At 44.4% G+C, this 23366-nt stretch overlaps 1 protein-coding gene across 1 annotated transcript in view; it reads left to right on the top strand.

Annotated features, from left to right (window-relative positions):
- LOC129855439 (transforming growth factor beta receptor type 3-like) overlaps window positions 1-23366 on the top strand; it is a 141116-nt gene that overhangs the window by 85432 nt on the left and 32318 nt on the right. Inside the window, exons 5-11 of the mRNA XM_055923093.1 lie at window positions 3447-3630; window positions 9179-9341; window positions 14343-14490; window positions 19793-19982; window positions 20529-20824; window positions 21408-21563; window positions 22777-22947. Of these exons, the coding sequence (XP_055779068.1) occupies window positions 3447-3630; window positions 9179-9341; window positions 14343-14490; window positions 19793-19982; window positions 20529-20824; window positions 21408-21563; window positions 22777-22947 (1308 nt within the window). The remainder of the gene's footprint in view (window positions 1-3446; window positions 3631-9178; window positions 9342-14342; window positions 14491-19792; window positions 19983-20528; window positions 20825-21407; window positions 21564-22776; window positions 22948-23366) is intronic.

The raw sequence follows: 23366 nt of genomic DNA, 5'->3' as shown, positions 1-23366 counted from the left end.
TGATGGAGGCCACTGTGTTCTTGGGGAGCTTCAATGCTGCAGACATTTTTTGGTACCCTTCCCCAGATCTGTGCCTCGACACAATCCTCTCGGAGTTCTACGGACAATTCCTTTGACCTCATGGCTTGGTTTTTACTCTGACATGCACTGTCAACTGTGAGGCCTTATATAGACAGGTGTGTGCCTTTCCAAATCATATCCAATCAATTGAATTTACAAAAGGTGGACTCCAATCAAGTTGTAGAAACATCTGAAGGATGATCAATGGAAACAGGATGCACCTGAGCTCAATTTCAAGTCTCATAGCAAACATTTCTAGAAACCTGTTTTTGCTTTGTTATTATTGGGTATTGTGTGTAGATTGCTGAAGAAAATGTTTTATTTAATCAATTTTAGAATAAGGCTGTAAAGTGGCAAAATGGGTCTGAATACTTTCCGAATGCACTGTACATGTGTTTTTTTTTAACACGTTCTTCTAAACAAGCTTTCTCTCTCTCTCTTTCTCTCTCTCAGCTAACGGGGTATTGATCTCAGGTTGGTTTAGATAGAGAGAGCAGGTTTGTTGAGTCCCAGTGTCTCTCTGAGTCTCTTCTTTCATATTCCCATTTCAAATCACCCTCGAACGACCTGGAGCTAATTTGGTTTTTCAGGCTTCCACCTCTAATTCTTTCAGACTAATTACAGATGTATTGCCGCAATTAAATTGATAAACTCTGCTGAGCTTGGCAAGGTTTCCCAAAGTAAACCCCAACACTTTCCCCCGCCATCTCCTCCTCTCGTTGTTTCAGCACTCGTCCACAGCTCTATATCACTTTTGATTGCTGAGGTGAGGCAGTCAGGCAGAGGCACGGCACTCCGTCTTTCTCCACTAAAGTTTTCCTTTCCTTCCTGCCGTAGTCGTAGTAAACGTTATCACTCAAAATAAATAGCTACGTTGCGGTGAATTCTTCGACAGTATCTGTCTCCCTGGTCTTGGCATTCATCATCTGTGGTGACAATGCCAGGAACGTAGAAAGGAGCGGCCAGGGGTCAGGCAGATGTTGCACATGGTGCTGGCTGGGCCGTGTGTGTGTGTGTGAGACGTGTGTTTGTGTGTGTGCTGGAGGGAAATGGAGAACCTCTCTGTATGGAGTTCCAAATACCCAATTTTCAAACAAACAAGCAAACACCATGATCTGAAATACTGTGTTTTGTTTTCCTCTTCCCCATCTTTGGAAAACTTCAAAACGATGTGTAATGCAACAAACTGTGAATGATCCCAAGTGTTATGAGTTAATGTTTTAATTGGGCCTGCCAGGCAGCACGGTCAGCTGCCCTCCCCATGTTAGATAGAGGAGGCCGTGGGAATAAGAAAAAATAATGATAAATATAATGAGGTAGGTTATCTAGACCAGACCGTGTGTTAGGGCTGCCTGGCTGGCCTGGAATACTCAGCTCTGCTCACAGTTGTACTACAGTCAGTAGTTTTTTTCAGCACATGTGAATGTTTATCTCTCTGAAATGAAGCATATGGGTTGAGGTCCGTTAAGAGCCAAAGGGGTGGTCTCCTTCTCACTCTCTCGCTCTCTCTCTTCACACGCATGCATGCACACACGCCAAGCTCAGCCAAGTTTCTCTCTTTCCCTCCATCCCTCCCTCCTTCCATCCCTCCCTGCCAGAAGACAAATCAGCACTTCATTGTGGGCTCAGGGCTCCGCACACATTTTACGCTCATTTTTTGTCACTCTGCGCATCACAGCTGGGTTTTGCGGTCTCGCAGCTTTTTGCCTACCTAGGCTTAGGCTACGTCCCTCTGTATCACATCTGGATGCAATTTATCCCGCTCTCATATGGCAAAATGATTTACTTTTAGATTATAATGCTAACTCCAAACAAACTGCATTGCTAAAATTAGTCTATTTCTTTGTGCCTCTGATTTATTTGTTAATGTGTGTGTGTGTGAGCACACGTACACTGACACGTGTGTCTTGCAGTTGTGTTTCCTATGACAAAGAAAGTAGCGTGAACATATGCCATCATATGTGTGTCTGCTGGCTATGTTCATGACAGACAGCGCCATACCTCTCCAGCTGTATGCAGCCATTTTGAGAAATCCCTGCACAATAGTGATGACGCACAATGACATTACGTAATCAGTAGATACCATGCATCTTATTGTGTAAGGAGACCATGTGTAAAAATACAGAGCGCACGTTTCGAGAGGCCTTGAAATAACGATCGGGGATGGAGTGTCAAAGATGTCTTTTGGCAAAGTTTAGATGGAAGATTTGAATTTGCAAAAGTCTTCTCTTCGCCTTTTTCTGTTTGCCTCGAGGCAGGCCTTGACTTTTATTGTCTTGAATTTCTTCTTTTCCCATAAAGTGGATGAGCATGTCAATAGAGCATTGGATTTTATGGGCATATATATCTTTATCAACAAAGAAGTCCTTGTGAGTGGAAGTCTTGAAAACTAACTTCATGAGGCCAATAGAAAACACAGCTTCTTAACAGTAAATCACGTCACAGGTCTGATCCACAACTTTTTTTTAGCTTTACCATTTTATATTCTCAGTAACTCTATACATGTATTTCCTTCAGTATCTGAAATAGAGACTGCTGAAAGTAATCCAGAGTTGTCTGATGTAAATTGGATTCTAAAAAAAAAAAATCTGACCCACTGCTATTAAAGGTAGATTCAGCGATATGACGTACGTGCAGAAAGTGAGCCGCATAGTGCTCATCTCAATATCTGTCATTTCGCTGAGTCGACCATTAAATCAATGCTTATCGGTCTCTAGACTACAAATCCTGTAAATCCTCACTCCGTATTATTGTTCCTATGGTCTCTCTCTCTGAGTTACTGTCACACCAGGTCCATAATGCTAGAGCTAGTCTCTTAGGACAAGTTTACCAAACACAGTTTAAGCATAGTTCTAGACTAAAAATACTTTTCGATTCTCCATTGATCTTGCTCTTTAGTCCAGGACTAGGCTTGATCTGTGGCTAGGAAACCAGCCCCTAGTGTCATACAGAAACCTACTGTATCACAGTCATTCTGTGGAACCCCTGCCTCCAGCTCTTTTCCTCACAGGCAAAGTGATGTCCCTCTGTGGCTCCTATGGCCCTGAGAAATGGCTGTAGGCTATTATAACTATGCGTCTTAGTACACCCAATGCCATAGCCGTCTACAGACATAAGCCGTTTAAGGGGCTATGTCTCCTGATGTACAGTGTCTATCTGTAACATCATTGTGTCTCTCCACCCTCCAGGTATCAGAGAGCTCAGATGTCAACTTCTCTGTGTGTCGTTTAATGCTGAAACATGGCCGTAGGCTCCTATGACTCCTAACACACTACAGCCATGTCTCAGGGGTATGACTCTTGATGAACTGTGTATGTCTGTCTGTTACACCATAGTGTCTCTCTGGCTGACTGTCTGTATCGTTGTGGTATCTCTCCTTCCTCTAGGTATCTGAGGGATCTGATGTCTACTTACCTCCAGGGAACTTCTCCCTCCACTGTCATGTTCAGAAGGAGGTGCTTCCCCATGGCAACGACCATCTCCTCAACTGGGCCACCAAGAAGTACAGAGCCGTCACCTCCTTCTCCGAACTCAAGATCGCCCTGGACATCTACATTAAAGTGGGAGAAGGTGTGTTTTACTTTCAAAGGGAAGTTAGAAATATTTCTCTAAAGGACGCTCTTAGAGGAAGGTGCTACCTATAACCATAAAGGGTTCTTTGGCAGCCCCTTCTGTAGGATAACTATTGGTTCCAAGTGGAAGCCTACATCAAAGTCGGAGAAGGTGTGTTTCACTCTGAGAGGCAGGTTAGAAACATTGCCTCAGTCCTAAGGTAGTGCCACATTTCCGTTTCGAATGCCTAGGGAGACATTTACACCTACCTTCACTAACAGTATATTTTCTCTGCCTCGTGACAGGCCTTTTCTTCCCCAATAAACCTTAATCAAGTGGTTCCCATGCAGTAATTGCCTCTCAATGGAGGCCATTGACAGTCCTGGGAGTTACTGGACCCTAGAGAAATAAAACAATCCCAGAGAAGCAGAGCTAACACTCTTTCTGTGTCTCGGTTCCACTGGCCAGCTTTCAGTTCCATTTAAAAAGCAAATAGACTTGGCCGGGAGGAAAGGACTTTTTCTTTCTTTTGTAATCTGGCCATTGCGTTCCTTGCTTGTCACTTTTCTTCCTTGACTGTGAGCCCAGAGTCAGTGGAGTGAGGAGGAAGTGACCGATGGAAATGCAGAGTAGGTTTGTGAGAGGGTCTGTGTCTTCGTAGTAGGTTTGTGAGAGGGTCTGTGTCTTCGTAGTAGGTTTGTGAGAGGGTGTGTGTCCTTGTAGTAGGTTTGTGAGAAGAATCACTGCTCTGATTGCTAGCTGTAAAAATGGAGCAGAAGTTTTTTTTGTTCGTTTATCTGCGTTGTTTGTAACCTATTTTTTTGTTACTATTTTTGTACATAATGTTGCCGCTACTGTCTCTTTTTACCTAAAATAATTTCTAGACATCAGGACTGTGATTACTCACCACGGGCAACCAGAGTCCTTTTTATTATTTTATGACTCTGACGAGCCCGAGGCGGAGGATATACGGCTTCCTCGGGAACAGGCCCCAACCCCAGTGATCTGTGTGAAGAGGAGGCGGAGAACGAAAGGCCGGAGGGCGGGCTGCCTTCTGAGGAGTAGGCGGCGATTGAATAAACCCCCACTCCCTCAGTTCTGCTAGCAAACATGCAGTCTTTGGACAATAAAATAGACAAGTTATTGGGAAGATTAAACTACCAACAGGACATTAAAAACTGTAACATCCTATGCTTCACGGAGTCCTGGCTGAAAGACTGCAATATCAACATACAGCTGGCTGGTTATACGATGTACCGGCAGGATAAAACAAGTAAGACAAGGGGCGGCGGTCTATGTATTTTTGTAAACAGCAGCTGGTGCACGATATCTAAGAAAGTCCCGAGCCATTGCTCACCTGAGGTAGAGTTTCTCATGATAAGCTGCAGACCACATTACCTACCGAGAGAGTTCTCATCTATATTTTTTGTAGCTGTTTTACATACCATCACAGTCAGAGGTGGGTACCAAGATAGAATTGAATAAGCTGTATTCTGCCAAAAGCAAACAAGATAACACTCACCCAGAGGTGGCGCTCCTAGTAGCCAGGGACTTTAATGCAGGGAAACTTAAATCAGTTTTACCTCATTTCTATCAACATGTTAAATGTGCAACCAGAGGGAAAAGAACTCTGGACCACCTATACTCCACACATGCATACAAAGCATACACAGATGCTTACAAAGCTGTCCCTTGCCCTCCATTTGGCAAATCTGACCATAATTATATCCTCCTGATTCCTGCTTACAGGCAAAAATGAAAGCAGGAAGCACCAGTGACTAGATCAATAAAAAAGTGGTCAGATGAAGCAGTTGCTAAGCTACAGGATTGTTTTGCTAGCACAGACTGGAATACGTTCCGGGATTCCTCCAATGTCATTGAGGAGTACACCACATCTGTCATTGGCTTCATCAATAAGTGCATCGATGATGTCGTACCCACAGTGAATTACAGGCGTACCCACATGGATTACAGGCAGCTACCGCACTGAGCTAAAGGCTAGAGCTGCCGCTTTCAAGGAGCAGGAATCTATCCAGAAAGCTTATAAGAAATCCCGCCATGCCCTCCGATGAACCATCAAACAGGCAAAGCGTCAATACAGGACTAAAATCACCTAAAATCGAAAATTACACTGATTCTGACGCTCGTCGGATGTGGCAGGGCCTGCAGACTACAAAGGGAAGCAGAGCCAAGAGCTGCCCAGTGACATGAGCCTACCGGACGAGCTAAACTACTTCTATGCTTGCTTCGAGACAAATAACACTGAAACATGCATGAGAGCACCAGCCTGTACCGGAAGAGTGTAATCACGCTCTCCGCAGCCGATGTGACTAAGACCTTTAGACAGGTCAACATTCACAAGGCCGGAGGGCCAGACGGAGTACAAGGACGTGTATTTCGAGCATGCGCTGACCAACTAGCAAGTGTCTTCACTGACATTTTCAACCTCTTCCTGTCCGAGTCTGTAATACCAACATGTTTTAAGCAGACCACCATAGTGCCTGTGCCCAAGAACCCTAAGGTAACCTACATAAATGACTACTGACCTGTAGCACTAACATCTGTAGCCATGAAGTACTTTGAATGGCTGGTCATGGCTCACATCAACACCATAATCCCATAAACCCTAGACCCACTCCAATTTGCATATCGCCCCATCAGATCCACAGATGATGCAGTCTCTATTGTACTCCACACTGCCCTTTCCCACCTGGACTGAAGGAACACCTATGATGGTAATGCTATTCATTGACTACAACTCAGCGTTCAACACCATAGTGCCCTCAAAGCTCATCAATAAGCTAAGGACCCTGGGACTAAACACCTCCCTCTGCAACTGGATCCTGAACTTCCTGACGGGCCACCCCCAGGTGGTAAGGGTAGGTAACAACACATCCGCCACGCTGATCCTCAACACAGGGGCCCCTCAGGGGTGCTTGCTCAGACGCCTCCTGTACTCCCATTTCACTCATGACTGCACGACAACAACAAGACAGCCAATAGGGAGGAGGTCAGAGGCCTGGCCGTGTGGTGCCAGGACAACAACCTCTCCCTCAACGTGATCAAGACAAAGGAGATGATTGTGGACTACAGGAAAAAGAGGACCGAACACGCCCCCATCCTCATTGACGGGGCTGCAGTGGAGCAGGTTGAGAGCTTCAAGTTCCTTGGTGTCCACGTCACCAAAAAACTAACATGGTCGGGAAGAGGGCACGACAAAACCTATTCCCCCCTCAGGAGACTGAAAAGATTTGGCATGGGTCCTTAGATCCTCAAAATGTTCTACAGCTTCACCATCAAGAGCATCCTGACTGGTTGCATCACTTCCTGGTATGGCAACTGCTCGGCCTCCGACCGCAAGGCACTACAGAGGGTAGTGCGAACGGCCCAGTACATCAATGGGTCCAAGCTTCCTGCCATCCAGGACCTCTATACCAGGCGGTGTCAGAGGAAGGCCCTGGGAATTGTCAACGACTCCAGCCACCCTAGCGGTACCGGAGGGCCAAGTCTAGGTCCAAGAGGCTTCTAAACCACTTCTACTCCCAAGCCATAAGACTCTTGAACATCTAGACAAATGGCTACCCAGACAATTCACATTACCCCCCCCCCCCCCCCCCCCCCATCTCCACACCACTGCCACCCTCTGTTGTCATCTATGCATAGTCACTTTAATTAACTCTACCTACATGGACATACTACCTCAACTAACCGGTGCCCCCGCACACTGACTCTGTACCGGCACCCCCCTGTATATATTGTTATTTTTTACAGGGACTGTTTCAAGTCTCCAAGCAGTTTTGGTCCAACACACAAGAGAGGGATCCATTTATGGTATTCTTTCCTCCTTAAAACTAGCATCCTTAGTTGCTACATCCATTTTTGGAATTATAAATATATATATACCCATTGATTCTTGAAGACTATAACTTAGAAATGCCTCATGAGCTTAGTTAAACTTTCATACCCCATCAGAACCCAAAATATAAGCTTGTTTTACTCTGTTTGTAAACAATATAAATATAAACAAACACTTCATCGCCTCAAAACATGTTTAAAATGATACTTTTGAATTCACGGATGGTCAGTCCATCCATAGGTCTGTCTATGAATTTGAGCGTGGTTACATTTCTCCGGGCCCATCCCTCCGCTTTTTAACTAAACAGGGATGGAGAATCGCTTTGTTATTGTTTCTACTAAAGATTCTAGCTTTAACCCCTTGAGCTGCAAATAAACAAGATGATAAGGGCCTTGTTCCTTAACTTGTCTGTAAGAAGACCACTTCTGAGAAGCAGAGTTTGTAGTAAACTAAACTGGAAGGCATCAATGGGTAGAGCAAATGTCCACTGTTCCTTGACAACTGTGAGCTGTGAGTGGAAACAAACTGTCAGAGGTGTCTCCTCTCCACCAGGCAGTAGAGTTACTGTAGCAGGGACTAAGGCTGTTTGAAGTTGAGGGCTTTCCTCCACGGATGTTGTGTGATTGATCCATTGAAGCCATGCTTCACTCTTTCCTTCACTTCATCACTCCCCACTGGTCCTTTGTAAACCGAACCGACAGCACGTCCCACCTTATCCTACGTCAACATCCAGATAGATAGGGAACCTCATTTTTAACAACTATCTTTCAACTGCATGACAATATCACTGTGACTGCCAGGAGTGGAGTCATGGCTCCATTACACATTACAGCCGGGGTATGTACTGTTCTCTCCATGTAATCAATCACTGTGGAGGAAAACAGAGAGTGTGTGGTTGCTTAGCCTTGAAGCAGTCATCTATTCAGCCGCTCTCTCTGTCATTAGACACTGTGGCTTGGCGAAGGCCCAACGTGCCATGTTTACCTCAGTCCGGCTCCCCCCCCCCATCTCTCTCTCTGGTACTTTTTCATGAGGCTGGACAGATTTCCGCTTTGTGTCCTACCAGGTACTTAAAACACGCAAGAAGGGGGCACGAGTGGGTCTAGGGAGGAAGGTTCCAACCTCTTTAGTTTATATTGTCCAAGACCTTGTTTGCCAAATAAGGAAGCATCTGGGCTTAACTTTTCATGTTTTGTAAAAGACTGAGAAGAGGATTGCATGCCTGGACAGTTGGATGGAGAATAATATTATTTGAGTAAATAAATGGTAGTAAGTTAGAATGGTGGGAAACCTGACAGGAATGACTGATTGGACGTGTTTATGACGGCTATTGTTCAACATGTCTTTTCATTTCCCCAGAAACATGAATCATAGTGTTCAATGCAAAGTCTGTCTGTCTGTCCCTGTCTTTTACCAGCAACCCCGAAGTGTTCAGATATCTCAAAACGTTGGCCGAACAGTAATGTAAATACCGAAATACCTCACCCATTTCCTCATGAGGATGAATCTTGAAAGAAAATAAAAACTTGCACACTGCACTTGCCCGTATCACTTCAGTATATTAAGTTTGCGTATTAACCTTGACTGCCTCCATCGGAACGTCTTGCTCTTGAGGATTAATCGAGTATAAGCACATCACATCCAGTGTTCGAATTATACACTGAGTCATAATCTCGTCTCATCTAACCACTCTCTTCTTTCGTCTTCCAGACCCAGTGTTCTCAGATACCTGTAAGATCGACAACAAGTTCCTCTCTCTGAACTACCTAGCTGGCTACGTGGAGCCCCAGGCCTCTACAGGCTGTGTCCTGTCTGGACCAGACCAGGACCAAGAGGTCCACATCATTGAGCTGCAAGCACCCAACTCCAGCAGGTCAGTACTGTAAACCAACACCAACCAACCAACCATAACATAACCAAAACACAACCAGAACTGTAGCCCACCACCAGTACCAAAACATAGTCCAACCCAAATAAAGCGCACATTTATCCAGTTTAGGCTGGGTTCCTGGACACAGATTAAGCCTAGTTCTGGACCAAAGAACACTTCCAATGGAGATTCTCTATTGATCATGCTTTTAGTCCAGCAGTGGGCTTAATCTGTCTCTGGTAAACTGGCCCTTTATGTCAATATGCTACACATTATGTCGATTACACTAACTCTAAATATAAACCTTAGTGAATTCAGTGTAATTTCCCTGTTACAAGAGGTCAGGATGGTTTCTCTCTCGTCTCACTGGTAGTCTGTGTTGGATAGCAAGGAAGAGTAGGATAATATTGACCTTTTGAGGTTTTGTTGAGCGCTCTCTCAGACTCAGTCTGAGGGTGCCTCCCAAATGGTATCCCATTGCCAAGGGCACTACTTTTGACCAGAGGTCTATGGACCCTGGTCAAAAGTTCATGCAAACTTGACTCTGCGATACACTACATGAACAAAAGTTCATGCTCGTCAAACATCTCATTCCAAAATCATGGGCATTAATATGGAGTTGGTGCCCCCGTTGCTGCTATAACAGCCTCCACTCTTCTGGGAAGGCTTTCCACTAGATGACACAGTGCTGTGGGGACTTGCTTCCATTCAGCCACAAGGGCATTAGTGAGGTCGGGCACTTATGTTGGACGATTACGCCAGGTTTGCAGTCGGCGTTACAATTCATCCCAAAGGTGTTCAATGGGGTTGAAGTCAGGGCTCTGTGCCTGCCAGTCAAGTTCTTCCACACCGATCTCGACACACCATTTCTGTATTGACCTCGCTTTATACACAGGGGCATTGTCATGCTGAAACAGGAAAGGGCCTTCCCGAAACTGTTGCCACAAAGTTGGAAGCACAGACTTGTCTAGAATGTCAAGTTGCCTAGCCCGAACCATGAAAATCAGCCACAGACCATTTATTCCTCCTCCACCAAACTTCACAGTATGCATTGAAGATCACCCTGCGCACTTGCCATTGCGCATGGTGATCTTAGGCTTGCTCGGCCGTGGAAACCCATTTCACGAAGCTCATGACGAACAGTTATTGTCCTCAAGTTGCTTCCAGAGGCAGTTTGGAACTCGGTAGTGAGTGTTGCAAGTGAGGACAGAGGATTTTTAAGCGTTACGTGCCTCAGCACGTGGCGGTCCCATTCTGTGAGCTTTTGTGTACTACTTTGCGACTGAGCCGTTGTTGCTCCTAGACGTTTCCACTTCACAATAACAGCACTTACAGTTGACCGAAACAGATCAGAAATTTGACAAACACACTTTTTGGAAAGGTGGCATCCTATGACGGCGCCACGTTGAAAGTCACTGAGCTCTTCAGTAAGGCCATTCTACTGCCAATGTTTGTCTATGGAAATTACATGGCTGTGTGCTTGATTTTATACACCTGTCAGCAACAGGTGTGGCTGTAATAGCCGAATCCACTCATTTGAAGGCATGTCCACATATTTTTGTAAACAGAGCATTCGGAAAGTTTTAAGACACTTTGACTTTTTCAAAGTTACAGCCTTATTAAATTATTGATTCAATCGTTTTTTCCCTCATCAATCTACACACAATACCCCATAATGTCTAAGCAAAACAGTTTTTTTATGTCTGCAAAAAAAAGAGAAGGAAATATCGCATTTACATACAGTGGCAAGAAAAAGTATGTGAACCTTTTGGGAATACCTGTATTTCTGCATAAATTGGTCATAAAATTTGACCTGAATCTTCATCTAGGTCACAACAATAGACAAACACAGTCTGCTTATACTAATAACACACAAACAATAATACGTTTTTATGTCTTTATTGAACACATCGTGTAAACATTCACAGTGCAGGGTGGGAAAAGTATGTGAACCCTTGGATTTAATAACTGGTTGACCCTCCTTTGGCAGCAATAACCTCAACCAAACATTTTCTGTAGTTGCGGATCAGACCTGCACAACGGTCAGGAGGTATTTTGAACCATTCCTCTTTACAAAACTTGGGATGTCTGGTGAACTGCTCTCTTGAGGTCATGCCACAGCATCTCAATCGAGTTGAGGTCAGGACTCTGACTGGGCCACTCCAGAAGGTGAATTTTCTTCTGTTGAAGTCATTCTGTTGTTGATTTACTTCTGTGTTTTGTGTTGTTATCCTGTTGCATCACCCAACTTCTGTTGAGCTTCAATTGGCGGACAGATAGCCTAACATTCTCCTGCAAAATATCTTGATAAACTTGATAAACTTAATTTCCCCGTTGATGATAGCATGCTGTCCAGGCCCTGCGGCAGCAAAGCAGCCCCAAAACATGATGCTCCCTCCACCATACTTTACAGTTAGAATGAGGTTTTGATGTTGGTGTGCTGTGCCTTTTTTTCTGCACACACAGTGTTGTGTGTTCCTTCCAAACAACACAACTGTAGTTTCATCTGTCCACAGAATATTTTTCCAATAGCGCTGTGGAACATCCAGGTGCTTTTTTGTGAACTTCAGATGTGTAGCAATGTTTTTTTGGACAGCAGTGGCTTGTTCCGTGGAGTCCGCCCATGATCACCATTCTTGTTTAGTGTTTTACGTATCGTAGACTCATCAACAGAGATGTTAGCATGCTCCAGAGATTTCTGTATGTCTTTAGCTGACACTCTAGGATTCTTCTTAACCTCATTGATCATTCTGCGCTGTGCTCTTGCAGTCATCTTTGCAGGACGGCCACTCCTAGGGAGAGTAGCAATAGTGCTGAACTTTCTCCATTTATAGACAATTTGTCTTAACGTGGACTGATGAACATAAAGGCTTTTAAATATGATTTTGTAACCATTTCCAGCTTTATGCAAGTCAACAATTCTTAATCTTAGGTCTTCTGAGATCTCATTTGTTCGAGGCATGGTTTACATCAGGCAATGCTTCTTGTGAATAGCAAACTCAAATTCTGTGAGTGTTTTTTATAGGGCAAGGCAGCTCTAACCAACATCTCCAATCTCTTCTCATTGATTGGACTCCAGGTTAGCTGACCCCTGACTCCAATTAGCTTTTGGAGAAGTCATTCACCTAGGGATTCGCATACTTATGCCATCCTACACTGTGAATGTTTAAGTGATGTATTCAATATAGACCAGAGAAATACAATCATTTGTGTGTTATTAGTTTAAACACACTGTTTGTCTAATTTGATGACCAATTTATGCAGAAATCCAGGTAATTCTAAAGGGTTCACATACTTTTTCTTGCCACTGTAAGTATTCAGACCCTTTACTCAGTACTTTGTTGAAACAACTCTGTCAGCAATTACAGCCTCGAGTCTTCTTTGGAATTACGCTACAAGCTTGGCACACCTGTATTTGGGGGAGTTTCTTCCATTCTTCTCTGCAGATGCTCTCAAGCTCTGTCAGGTTGGATGGGGAGTGTTGCTGCACAGCTACTTTCAGGTCTCTAGAAATGTTAGAACGGGCTCTGGCTGGCCACACAAGGACATTCAGAGACTTGTCCCAAAGCCACTCCTGCCTTGTCTTGGCTTTGTGCTTAGGGTCGTTGTCCTGTTAGAAAGTGAACCTTCACCCCAGTCTGAGGTCCTGAGTGCTCTGGAGCAGGTTTTCATCAAGGATCTCTCTGTACCTTGCTCCGTTCATCTTTCCCTCGATCCTGGCACCTCTCCCAGTCCCTATCGCTGAAAAACATCCCTACAGTATGATGCTGCTACCACCATGCTTCACCGTAGGGATGGTGTCAGGTTTGCTCCAGACGTGACATTTGGCATTCAGACCAAAAAGTTCAATCTTAGTTTCATCAGGCCAGAGATTCTTGTTTCTCATGGTCTGAGAGTCCTTTAGGTGCCATTTACTGAGGAGTGGCTTCTGTCTGGCCACTCTACAAAGGCCTGATTGGTGGAGTACTGCAGAGATGGTTGTCTTTCTGGAAGGTTCTCACATCTTCACAGAGGAACTCTGAGTGACCATCGGGTTCTTGGTCACCTCCCTGACCAAGGCCCTTCTCCCCGATTGCTGCTTTTGGCCTGGCGGCCAGCTCTAGAAAGAGTCTTGATGGTTCTAAACTTCTTCCATGTAACAATGATGGAGGCCACTGTGTTCTTGGGGACCTTAAATCCTGCAAACATTTTTGGTACCCTTCCCCAGTACTGTGCCATGACACAATCCTTTCTCAGAGCTCTATGGACAATTCCTTTGTTCTGATGGCTTGGTTTTTGCTTTGGCATGCACTGTCAACTGTGGGACCTTATATAGACAGGTGTGTGCCTTTCCAAATCATATCCAATCTATTGAATTTACCACCGGTGGACTCCAATCAAGGTGTACGAACATCTCAAGGATGATCAATGGAAACAGGATGCACCTGAGCAAAGGGTCTGAATACTTATGTAAATAAGGTATTTCAGTTTTTTTGCAACAAAAAAAACATTATTCTAAAAACCTGTTTTCGCTTTATCATTATGGGGTATTGTGTGTAGATTGATAAGGAAAATGTTTTATTTAAGCCATTTTAGAATAAGACTAACGTAACAAAATGAGGAAAAAGTCAAGGGGTCTGAATACTTTCCGAATGCACTGTATATAGTGTAGGTTGGCAACCATTTGGGACGCAAATTCTCGTGGACTGTAGTCTGTATTTCCAGTCTGCCGGGTGATGGTCTCACTCTCCCAGCGGTGTGATTACTCTGTATACGCATTAAGAGCCCAAAATTACAGGGAATATGGCAATCATGATGTATTTCACCATACGGCTGCTATGTGGTCTGGTCTGCTACGCACATGTCTTCCTCTTTCTGGGAATACTTCCAGTTTCTTAATCAGTTGGCCAGACAGAGGGAAGGCATGTAAATACTGAGTATTTTGGGTCTTCCAAAACTTATGGCTCTCTCCTGGCTGGCTTTCTTTTCCCTTCTCTTTCTCTCTCTATTTCCCTCCCTGAGCAGTGCATTCCAGGTGGATGTGATTGTGGATCTGAGACCACTGGAGGCAGATGTTCCATTGAAACGTAACGTCGTGCTGCTGCTGAAGTGTGAGAAGTCTGTCAACTGGGTCATCAAGGCTCACAGCGTCATCGGCAAACTGGACGTGGTGGTACGTAACACTGAATCTGAACGCTACGGAGAAATATTTTGTTTCTAAATAAAAAATACTTGTATTTTCAGTAACCTGCAAACTCGACTTGGTTGGTGCGTGACTCAAAACGTCGCTCTGAACGTAACAAACACAGCCCTTCTATTCATGGAGTGCACCTCCTTCACTCGGTCGCTTCATGCCATTTGTTATGAACTTTCTCAAGTTGTTCTCTGCCATAGTGGTGCCCGAAAGTCTAGTTGTGCCCAGTCATTCTGAACGGGGGCTATTGACTGTTACGTCTAAATGTCACGATAGTGGCCTGGAAATACGATCAATCTGACGACATCACAATGATGACAAAAGGTTTTCCTACTAATTATATGCCTCCTTTTGAAATGTTTTTTTGTGTTTCCCAGCCATTGTAATGCCATTTTGCTAAATCTTCATCAGCTCCAATTGACAATGCGCAGTCGGGTGTCAGTCCTAAAACGCATGTTCAAAGCAATAGTGACAAAACGTGCAGCTCATGAATAATAGGAAGGTGCTGCTTTGACCTAAATAAAACATTTTTCAGTAGTTGCACTTTATTTAATGGCCAACTCCAGAGACCCAAGACTCCATTCCTCAGGTTTATAGCAAACCAAGTGGCAAGACTGCTATTGAGTGTTTTCTTTTTCGAATTGAGAAGTTCAACTTTCAGATGTTAACTGCCAAGATCTTTTTTCACTGTCTCAGTAACGCATCACAATCAGAGGAGGTTGGTGGCACCTTAATTGGGGAGGACGGACTCGTGGTAATGGCTGGAGTGGAATCAGTCTAGTGGTAACAAGTACATCAAATACATGGTATACCATTCCATTGGCTCCGTTCCAGACATTATTATGAGCCGTCCTCCCCTCAGCAGCCTCCACTGATCACAATGGCATGAATGGTATTTGGGGAGACAGGCAGAGGATCCATGTCACAACACATGACTAGACAAGCACAGCGGACAGACGGACATGTCACCACTTTTCGCTGCTGACCAATACATTTGTCACAATTCGAGGAGTGTTGAAGTGGCACCTGATTTCAGCCTGCCTGCAGGGGAGGGAGGGAGGGAGGGATGGATGAACTGTGAAATATGAAATATCATGCTGACAGCTCCAAGGGTTGTCATTGTATTGAATGAGGAGAGGAGAGGGGGAAGAGAGGAGGAGGGGAGGCGATACATTTTCATAGGCCAGGTTCACACAAACTGGATTTTCATTGTGCTCACAGCCTCCCACAGCCTGACCTCTTTGCCGTCCATCGTAATGTGAATGATGAGCGTTGCTGGCTGCAGGCCCTGTTTGCATCCTAAATAGCACCCTATTCCCCATCTCTGTGGATTGCACTGCAAAAACAGCGACAACACAATCACTGCCCAAATACTGTGTAACACCTCAGTGACTGGCTATCTGTCTGTAGAATTTAAATATTGTGTCATACTTGTTAACAGTGACACCCACAAACACTGTGGTCGTGTATACACTTTCAAAAAAAGAATTGACTAAATCTGTTCTAGTCATTGAAAAACATACACTAATTTACAAGGCTTACACTAAGGGCGATTTATTTGGTTTTAGGTTAACAGTAGGACATTATCCAATGGCCATATTTGCTCTGGCATTGCATGTTTACCTCCCACTTACATCAGTCTAGACATGTATGTTAAACTAAATAGACCATTTACTAATATCCGAAGTAGAGGTCGACCGAATATGATTTTTCAACACCGATACCGATTTATTGGAAGACAAAAAAAAAAGTGGATACCGATTAATCGGCCGATTTATAAAAATAATAATAATAAAAAGGGGGGAAAAAGGGGGGGGAAATATATATACATATATTTTTTTATATATATATCATACACACACACACACATTTTTGTAATAATGACAATTGTAACAATACTGAATGAACAATGAGCACTTTTATTTTAATTAATATAATACATAAATAAAATCAATTTAGTTCAAATAACATGAGAACATATTTTTATTTATTATTTATTTTATTTACCGTTATTTTACCAGGTAAGTTGACTGAGAACACGTTCTCATTTGCAGCAACGACCTGGGGAATAGTTACAGGGGAGAGGAGGGGGATGAATGAGCCAATTGTAAACTGGGGATTATTAGGTGACCATGATGGTTTGAGGGCCAGATTGGGAATTTAGCCAGGACACCGGGGTTAACACCCCTACTCTTACGATAAGTGCCATGAGATCTTTAATGACCTCAGAGAGTCATATGTTAAAACTAACCACCAGCTTTCATGGGTCTTCAATATTCCCAGTTAAGTTGAGAAGTTTTAGGGAGAGTGCAGAAAGCAGAGCTTGTCTGCATGGTCCCCTGTCAGTCTGCTCCTCCGCGAAACACAGACGAGGCAGAACGTTCCTAGGCCGTCATTGAAAATAAGAATGTGTTCTTAACTGACTTGCCTAGTTAAATAAAGATTAAATAAAGGTGTAAAAAAAAAAAAAAAGGTCAAATCGGCGCCCAAAAATACCGATTTCCGATTGTTATGAAAACTTGATATCAGCCCTAATTAATCGGCCATTCCGATTAATCGGTCGACCTCTAATCCGAAGTCATAATGAGAGATGGCTCTTACACCTTTGGCACATAGCCATTAGATACCTAGTAGATATGAAAGGTGTTTTGCCTATTATTTAAAAAAAGTGACATAGACACAATTTAGCCCAAACCAACCTGGCCTGACCTTCGCGCTATCTTCTCTACGAGTGCTGCGTAGCTCTGTTCCATGGTCCCTATGCTATGCTAACTGCTGACCTCAGTGGAGGTGTGTTGTCTTATGGGCTCTAGATACCTGCTTCTCTGGGTTGGTTCCACACTCTGTAACAGTGATCCTCATGCAGGCAGGCTGTGTGTGTGTGCCTCTGCCAGTCCATGACTCTGCACTTCTCCCAGTCAGCCAGCTCAGTTCAGGCTGCATCCCAAATGGCATCCTATTCCTTATGCAGTGCACTACTTTTGATCAGTGCATTACTTTTGGTCAAAAGTAGTGCACTACATAGGGAATAGGGTTCCATTTGGGATGCAGCCCACGCTCAGCCCCATCCACTGCCTGCCTGCCAGCCTGGCTGTTTGTACAGCTGCCCTTTAGGCTGTCACTGAATCAATCAGACCAGCAGAGCAGGGCTACGGTTGGCTACAGTAGTGGGCTACGCTAAGAGAAACATGAGGGGGAGTAGGGGACTGGAAACTGGGAACACATGTCAGCGATGTGCTGTGCTGTTGACCTACAGTTTACTGTACTGCGAAAGTACTAGCCTGGTCCCATATCTGTTGGCATGACATGACATTTGGCATGCCCATGAATGACCATAGGATTTGGCAAGACAGCACAAAGATCTGGGACCAGGCTAGGAAATTACAGGCCAGGGTCAGACATAGAGTACAGTACTGAACTCAGAACAGCATAAATCATTGGGAGGAGTTCAGTTATGATGGATCAGATTTGTTCTTCACTTCTGGTTTTGATTTCTGGGTTTAGAATCCATTAATCCATCTAGGACCAAAGTAAACTGAAACTGCCCAGTATCATAGCAAGGGTTTCATTGACAAAATGCTTACTTAATGCTGTGTGTGTGAGATTGTGTGCATGTGAGTGTGATTGTGGGTGTGCTTGCCTGCATGAGCATGCATGTGTGTCTCAGTATAAATATCTGTCTTTGGGAACCAGCCACTGTGTCAGTGAATATCTCAAAACAGAGAATGTCAGCTATGTATGTGATATGATAGCCTCATAAAATCAAAGCATTGCTAGCTACTGTCAGAGGATTGGCCACAGCTCTGCTCCTGCTCCAGGGGACAGAGGGGAGCTGCATCCAAAATGGCATCCTACTACTTATATACTGCACTACTTCTCATCAGAGACCTATGAGCCTTGGGGAAAAGTAGGTCACTAAATAGGGAATATGATGCCGTTTTGGACAGAGTGGATCTGTGGGAAATGTCTTTGGGAAGGGATTAGCCCTCCTCACATTATACAGCATGGAACACTGGGGAACTAATGAGGAATTCTGGTAGAAATCTGACACATTAGACTTAGTCCCACCATTGATCAGGCTTTTGGTGCGTGTGCTTGTGCGTGTGCGTGTGTGTGTGACCCTTCACCACTGCTACATTGGTCAGGGCCTTTCCATGCCGAGACCTAAAATGTCTCTTTTGACTTTGATTCTTTCAAGATATGAGAGTAAAATTTATATTCTCACACTTTCATTGTGGGTTGTGGTCACGCTGGCTTTTGAAGCTCTATAGTGAAGTTTTACCATTTCATACAGTCAGACAAAGGAAATGAAACCAACATAGACCTAGAGATTACTGGTAAATGCTGCTAACTAGAAAAGAAGAAAGCACCCACTTTGGTTTGTATAAGACTGATGACGGCAAGGGTCTCCCGAGTGACTCAGCGGTCTAAGGCACTGCATTGCCGTGCTGAGGCGGCACTACAGACTCGGGTTCGATCCCACACTGTGTCACAGCCGGCCGCGACCGAGAGACCCATGAGGCGGCGGACAATTGGCCCAGCGTTGTCCGGGTTAGGGGACGGTTTGGCCGGCCGTCCTTGTCTCATCGTGCTCTAGCGACTCCTTGTGGCGTGCCGGGCACATGCAAGCAGACTTCGGTCGTCAGTTGGACGGTGTTTCCTCCGACACGTTGGCGCGGCTGGCTTCCAGGTTAAGCGAGCACTGTGTCAAGAAGCAGTACGGCTTGGCAGGGTCGTGTTTCGGAGGACCCATGACTCTCGACCTTCGCCTCTCCCGAGTCCGTAGGGGAGTTGCAGCGATGCGACAAGACTGTAACTACCAATTGGATACCACGAAATTGGGGAGAAAAAGGGGTAAAAGTCAAATAAAAAAATACATTAAAGACTGATGACAGCAGGTTAATCACCAGTTAATAGCATTGGGCCAGTAACCAAAAGGTCGCTGGTTTGAATCCCCGAGCCGACTAGGTGAAAAATCTGTCGACGTGCCCTTGAGCAAGGCACTTAACGCTAAGTGTTTGCTAAATGACTGAAATGTTAATGTAAAAAAATTATCATGACAGAGAGTGTGCTGCCGTGTAAGATATGGTTTATATGGTTGTGATGTTCTGTTTCTCAGAAGAAGAAATCATAGCAGTTTTTTCTTTGTTGATAACTGATTAAAAACTCCTTGAATCAAATCAATTGCTGGTAGTTTTGCCTCTACCAATATTTCCTCTACCAATATTTCCATACAGTATAGGCTACTAAGCCTGTTAATTCCTATTTTTTCCCCCAATAGACGTCAGATACCATCAGTCTGAGCCGCAACACAGAGAGGCTGATGGAGGTGTCTAAGACCCCCAAGCACCACCTCCCATCTGGCTCTCAGGCCCTGATCAAGTGGGCAGAGGAGCATAGCTATGGACCGGTCACCTCCTACACCCACACCCCTGTGGCTAACACCTTCAACCTGAGGCTCAGGGAGCCAGGTAAGACACGCCAGGCCATTTACATTAGACTCAGAATTGTGTTCCAGTTCTTGACTGTAATTATACTAATACGGTAGATCATGTATGACAAACAGACCTAGGTTTAGTCAATGAAATAAAGATATCTACAATGTAAATAAATTAGCTATGCTTTGATATATACACATTTTTTATAAGCATACATTGTTATAATGTATTTAACTGTTAAATAATGAATGTCTACCACAGACCATCACAGTTTAACTGTTCTTAAAAAGACAATATCATCAAAAGTTGGGCCAGTTTCTGCTCTGTGCAATTTCCATGGCTCTAAAACCACCAGATGACACTTTAACAGAGGTCTCTCTGTCTCTCTGTCTCTCTGTCTCTCTGTCTCTCTGTCTCTCTGTCTCTCTGTCTCTCTGTCTGTCTCTCTGTCTCTCTGTCTGTCTGTCTGTCTGTCTGTCTGTCTGTCTGTGTCTCTCCCTTCTTTCCAGTCTGTGAGTGTACTCACATATTTGTGTGTTTGTCTCTGTGACTAAAATGTGTGTGTTCTGTGACTTCCAGATGTGCTAGATCCCCTGGACGCCATGTTCCTTCCAGACCTGTCTATCCTGTGGGACACCAACCCCCTCCTGTCTGGTGGCCCGGGGGGTGCTGCCTCGCGCTCCGGTGGCCTGCCCTTCCCCTTCCCCCCACCGAAGGAGCATGGCCTGCCCTACCTGTCCCTGGAGGACCGTTCCTGGCTGGGAAGGGAGCAGGTTGGGGAGCCTGAGGAGCAGCAGGGGACCCTCAGTGTGGGGCTCAGTGTTCAGTGTGAGGAGAACAGGATGGTGGTCAGCATCGACCGAGAGAGTCTGCAGGTGAGTGGATGGATAGTGTACTGTAGTGGACAGCCAACTGGTTTATCACTATGACTAATTGTGTCTGCAATAGAGGACAGGCTTGGTTTATCTCTGCGTCTTCTTCTTTACGTAACAGTGACTGGTATGGAGTTGAATGAATTGTGTGTATTTTCAACAAGTGTGTGTGTGTGTTACTGTGTGTTGCTGTGTTGTGCTGTTGTGTGTGTGCATGCGTGCCCTACAGTGAAGCAGGCAGAACACAACAGACCACATCACAGTGTATTAAAAGCCACACACTGCAATTAGGGATAGTTATGGTTAGAGTTGGACCATCCTGTGGTTTTTATGTCTTCCGGGGAACTTAATATCACACCGAGAAGTAGTCTGTGCTGTATAGTGGCATAGTGACGTCTAATGCCAATGAAGTATAGTGCCACACTGTGTCTCAGCAACCTCTTCTGACAGCATTGAGATGATTGTTGATAATGATTTTTATTTTATTGCAAATATTATAGATTATTGATTGACTTTACTTTTTTTTCTTTCAGTTTAAGGCTTTATTAATTGACTTTATATTACTTACGTTTGTCTCTTTCCTCAGGCCAGTGGTTATGGTAATGCCAACCTGACTCTTCAAGACCCAGAATGCAAAGCGACGGTTAACTCCACCCACTACACCCTAGAGACGCCATTGGAGGGCTGTCAGACCACCAAGTACCCCATGCACCCCAGCTCTATGGTCCTCTACATCAACTCAGTGAGTACCACACACAATGGCTATAGCATCTACAAAAAGGAATCGAGGGCCAGTTTCCCAGACGCTAGTCTTGCGTTACCATACTCCCAAGTCTTGTGAAGCCTGAACATTTAAGCAACCTGGACCCAAATAACCCTACTCCTGGACTGAAAAAGAAGGTTCAATGGAATATCTCCATTTTAAAATAGTTTTTAGTCCAGAATTAGGATAAATCTGGGTCCGGGAAACCAGCCCTATGAGTGCTGTATTCCCCAACCCTAGCCTGTTACTCTGAACAATGGTATAATCAGTTATCTCTGTTGAAAGCATGGGAGAAGGACCCAGGGAAAAATTTAAGACAACACTATGAAAATGTTATGAGGTTCAGTATTACCGTCAAACCCTTTCTGAGCTGAGTTTATCATTAAAATGGAATGCAACATGTGCTTTCACTAACAAGCAACGATAAATCACTTCTCCGCGCATCTATTAAATCATTTTCGTAGCAAATTTAGTACAAAACACATTTGTGTCCAAATACAGATTAGAAATAACAGGCACACACCCAAAGTTCTCAGACTCCTATGGTCAAAACAAATGTATCTTCATTTATCTGTTTCTCAATATATCAAAGGCCCATATCCTTGTATGGTCCTTGTTTGTCCCATCCTACGATAAGGTGTTTTAATTACTTATCTACACACCAGCAGGAATAAATGAAATGGCAATGATAATAATTAACCTAATTTAGCCCGTGTCCTCCAGCCCTAACTCACCTTTGACCCTGTAAATGTCTGAAGTACACACCAGGCTTCCCGTGTTTCTTTAAACTGACAAAATGAGAAATATGCTTCACGGGGTCTGCCTGAGAGAGCTCTGGACTGTTGAAATCTCTGGACGTTCCCACGTTTTAATTCCAGCTCATCTGTTGCAGAATGTTTTGGCAGCTAGATTCAGATCAGAGCCCTGTCACTGGTGTCCTGGGCCCTTGAATGAAGCAACACCATTCACACACAGACAATTATTAGAAAATAGTTTGGCGCCGATCACTGGGAAAGTGTCCTGGGGTGTGTCTCATATGGCTCCCTATTCCCTATATAGTGCACTGCTTTTTACCAGAGCCCTGACAAAGTTAGTGTTCAATAAAGGGAATAGCTAGGGTGCCATTTGGGACGCATACTATATCTGAACTGTGTTCACTGATGTGTTCAATTCCGCTGTGCTTGACATCCAGATCTTGATAAGTCATGCTGAGCCTAAGGATGGGAGTGGTGGTCCCCCAGATGACGAGGATCTAGAGTCCGGAGACGTGACCTTCCCTGGGGAGGCAGAGGAGCTGGAGAGGCTGGAGAGGGCTGCTTTCCTGGAGCACACCACGGATCCTGATCACAGATCCTCCATTCGGGTAAGACATCTATAATATATTTTGATTCTATATGACTCACTCTCTCTCAGGACCAGAACACAGGTCATCCATTCTGGTAAGACATTTAGCTATATGACTCTCTCAATTATTATTATTTTTTAAACATTAGGTCTCCCTCGAAAAAGAGGTTGGTTTTTAACCTCAAGGGAGTTTATTCTGGTTAAATTGAGGCTAAATGAAAAAGGAATTAAGAGTGCAGCTTTGCATGACAGGGCCTGCCTGGGTTTGGGAGAGCTGGGAGTCAAGACCAGACCACTAATCATAAATAAATTGACTCCCATCTTATAGATGGCGCCGTACTATATGGCTGCCGTCGTGCGTGCGCTGACCCAATTGAATCCTTTGTTATTTTTTTGCCGTTTTTTGCAAAAAAAATGTATCCTCTGAACATCAGATCA

Source organism: Salvelinus fontinalis, chromosome 5 (assembly GCF_029448725.1).
Source record: "Salvelinus fontinalis isolate EN_2023a chromosome 5, ASM2944872v1, whole genome shotgun sequence".
Taxonomy (NCBI): Eukaryota; Metazoa; Chordata; class Actinopteri; order Salmoniformes; family Salmonidae; genus Salvelinus; species Salvelinus fontinalis.
This window is presented reverse-complemented; position numbering and strand designations above follow the sequence as displayed.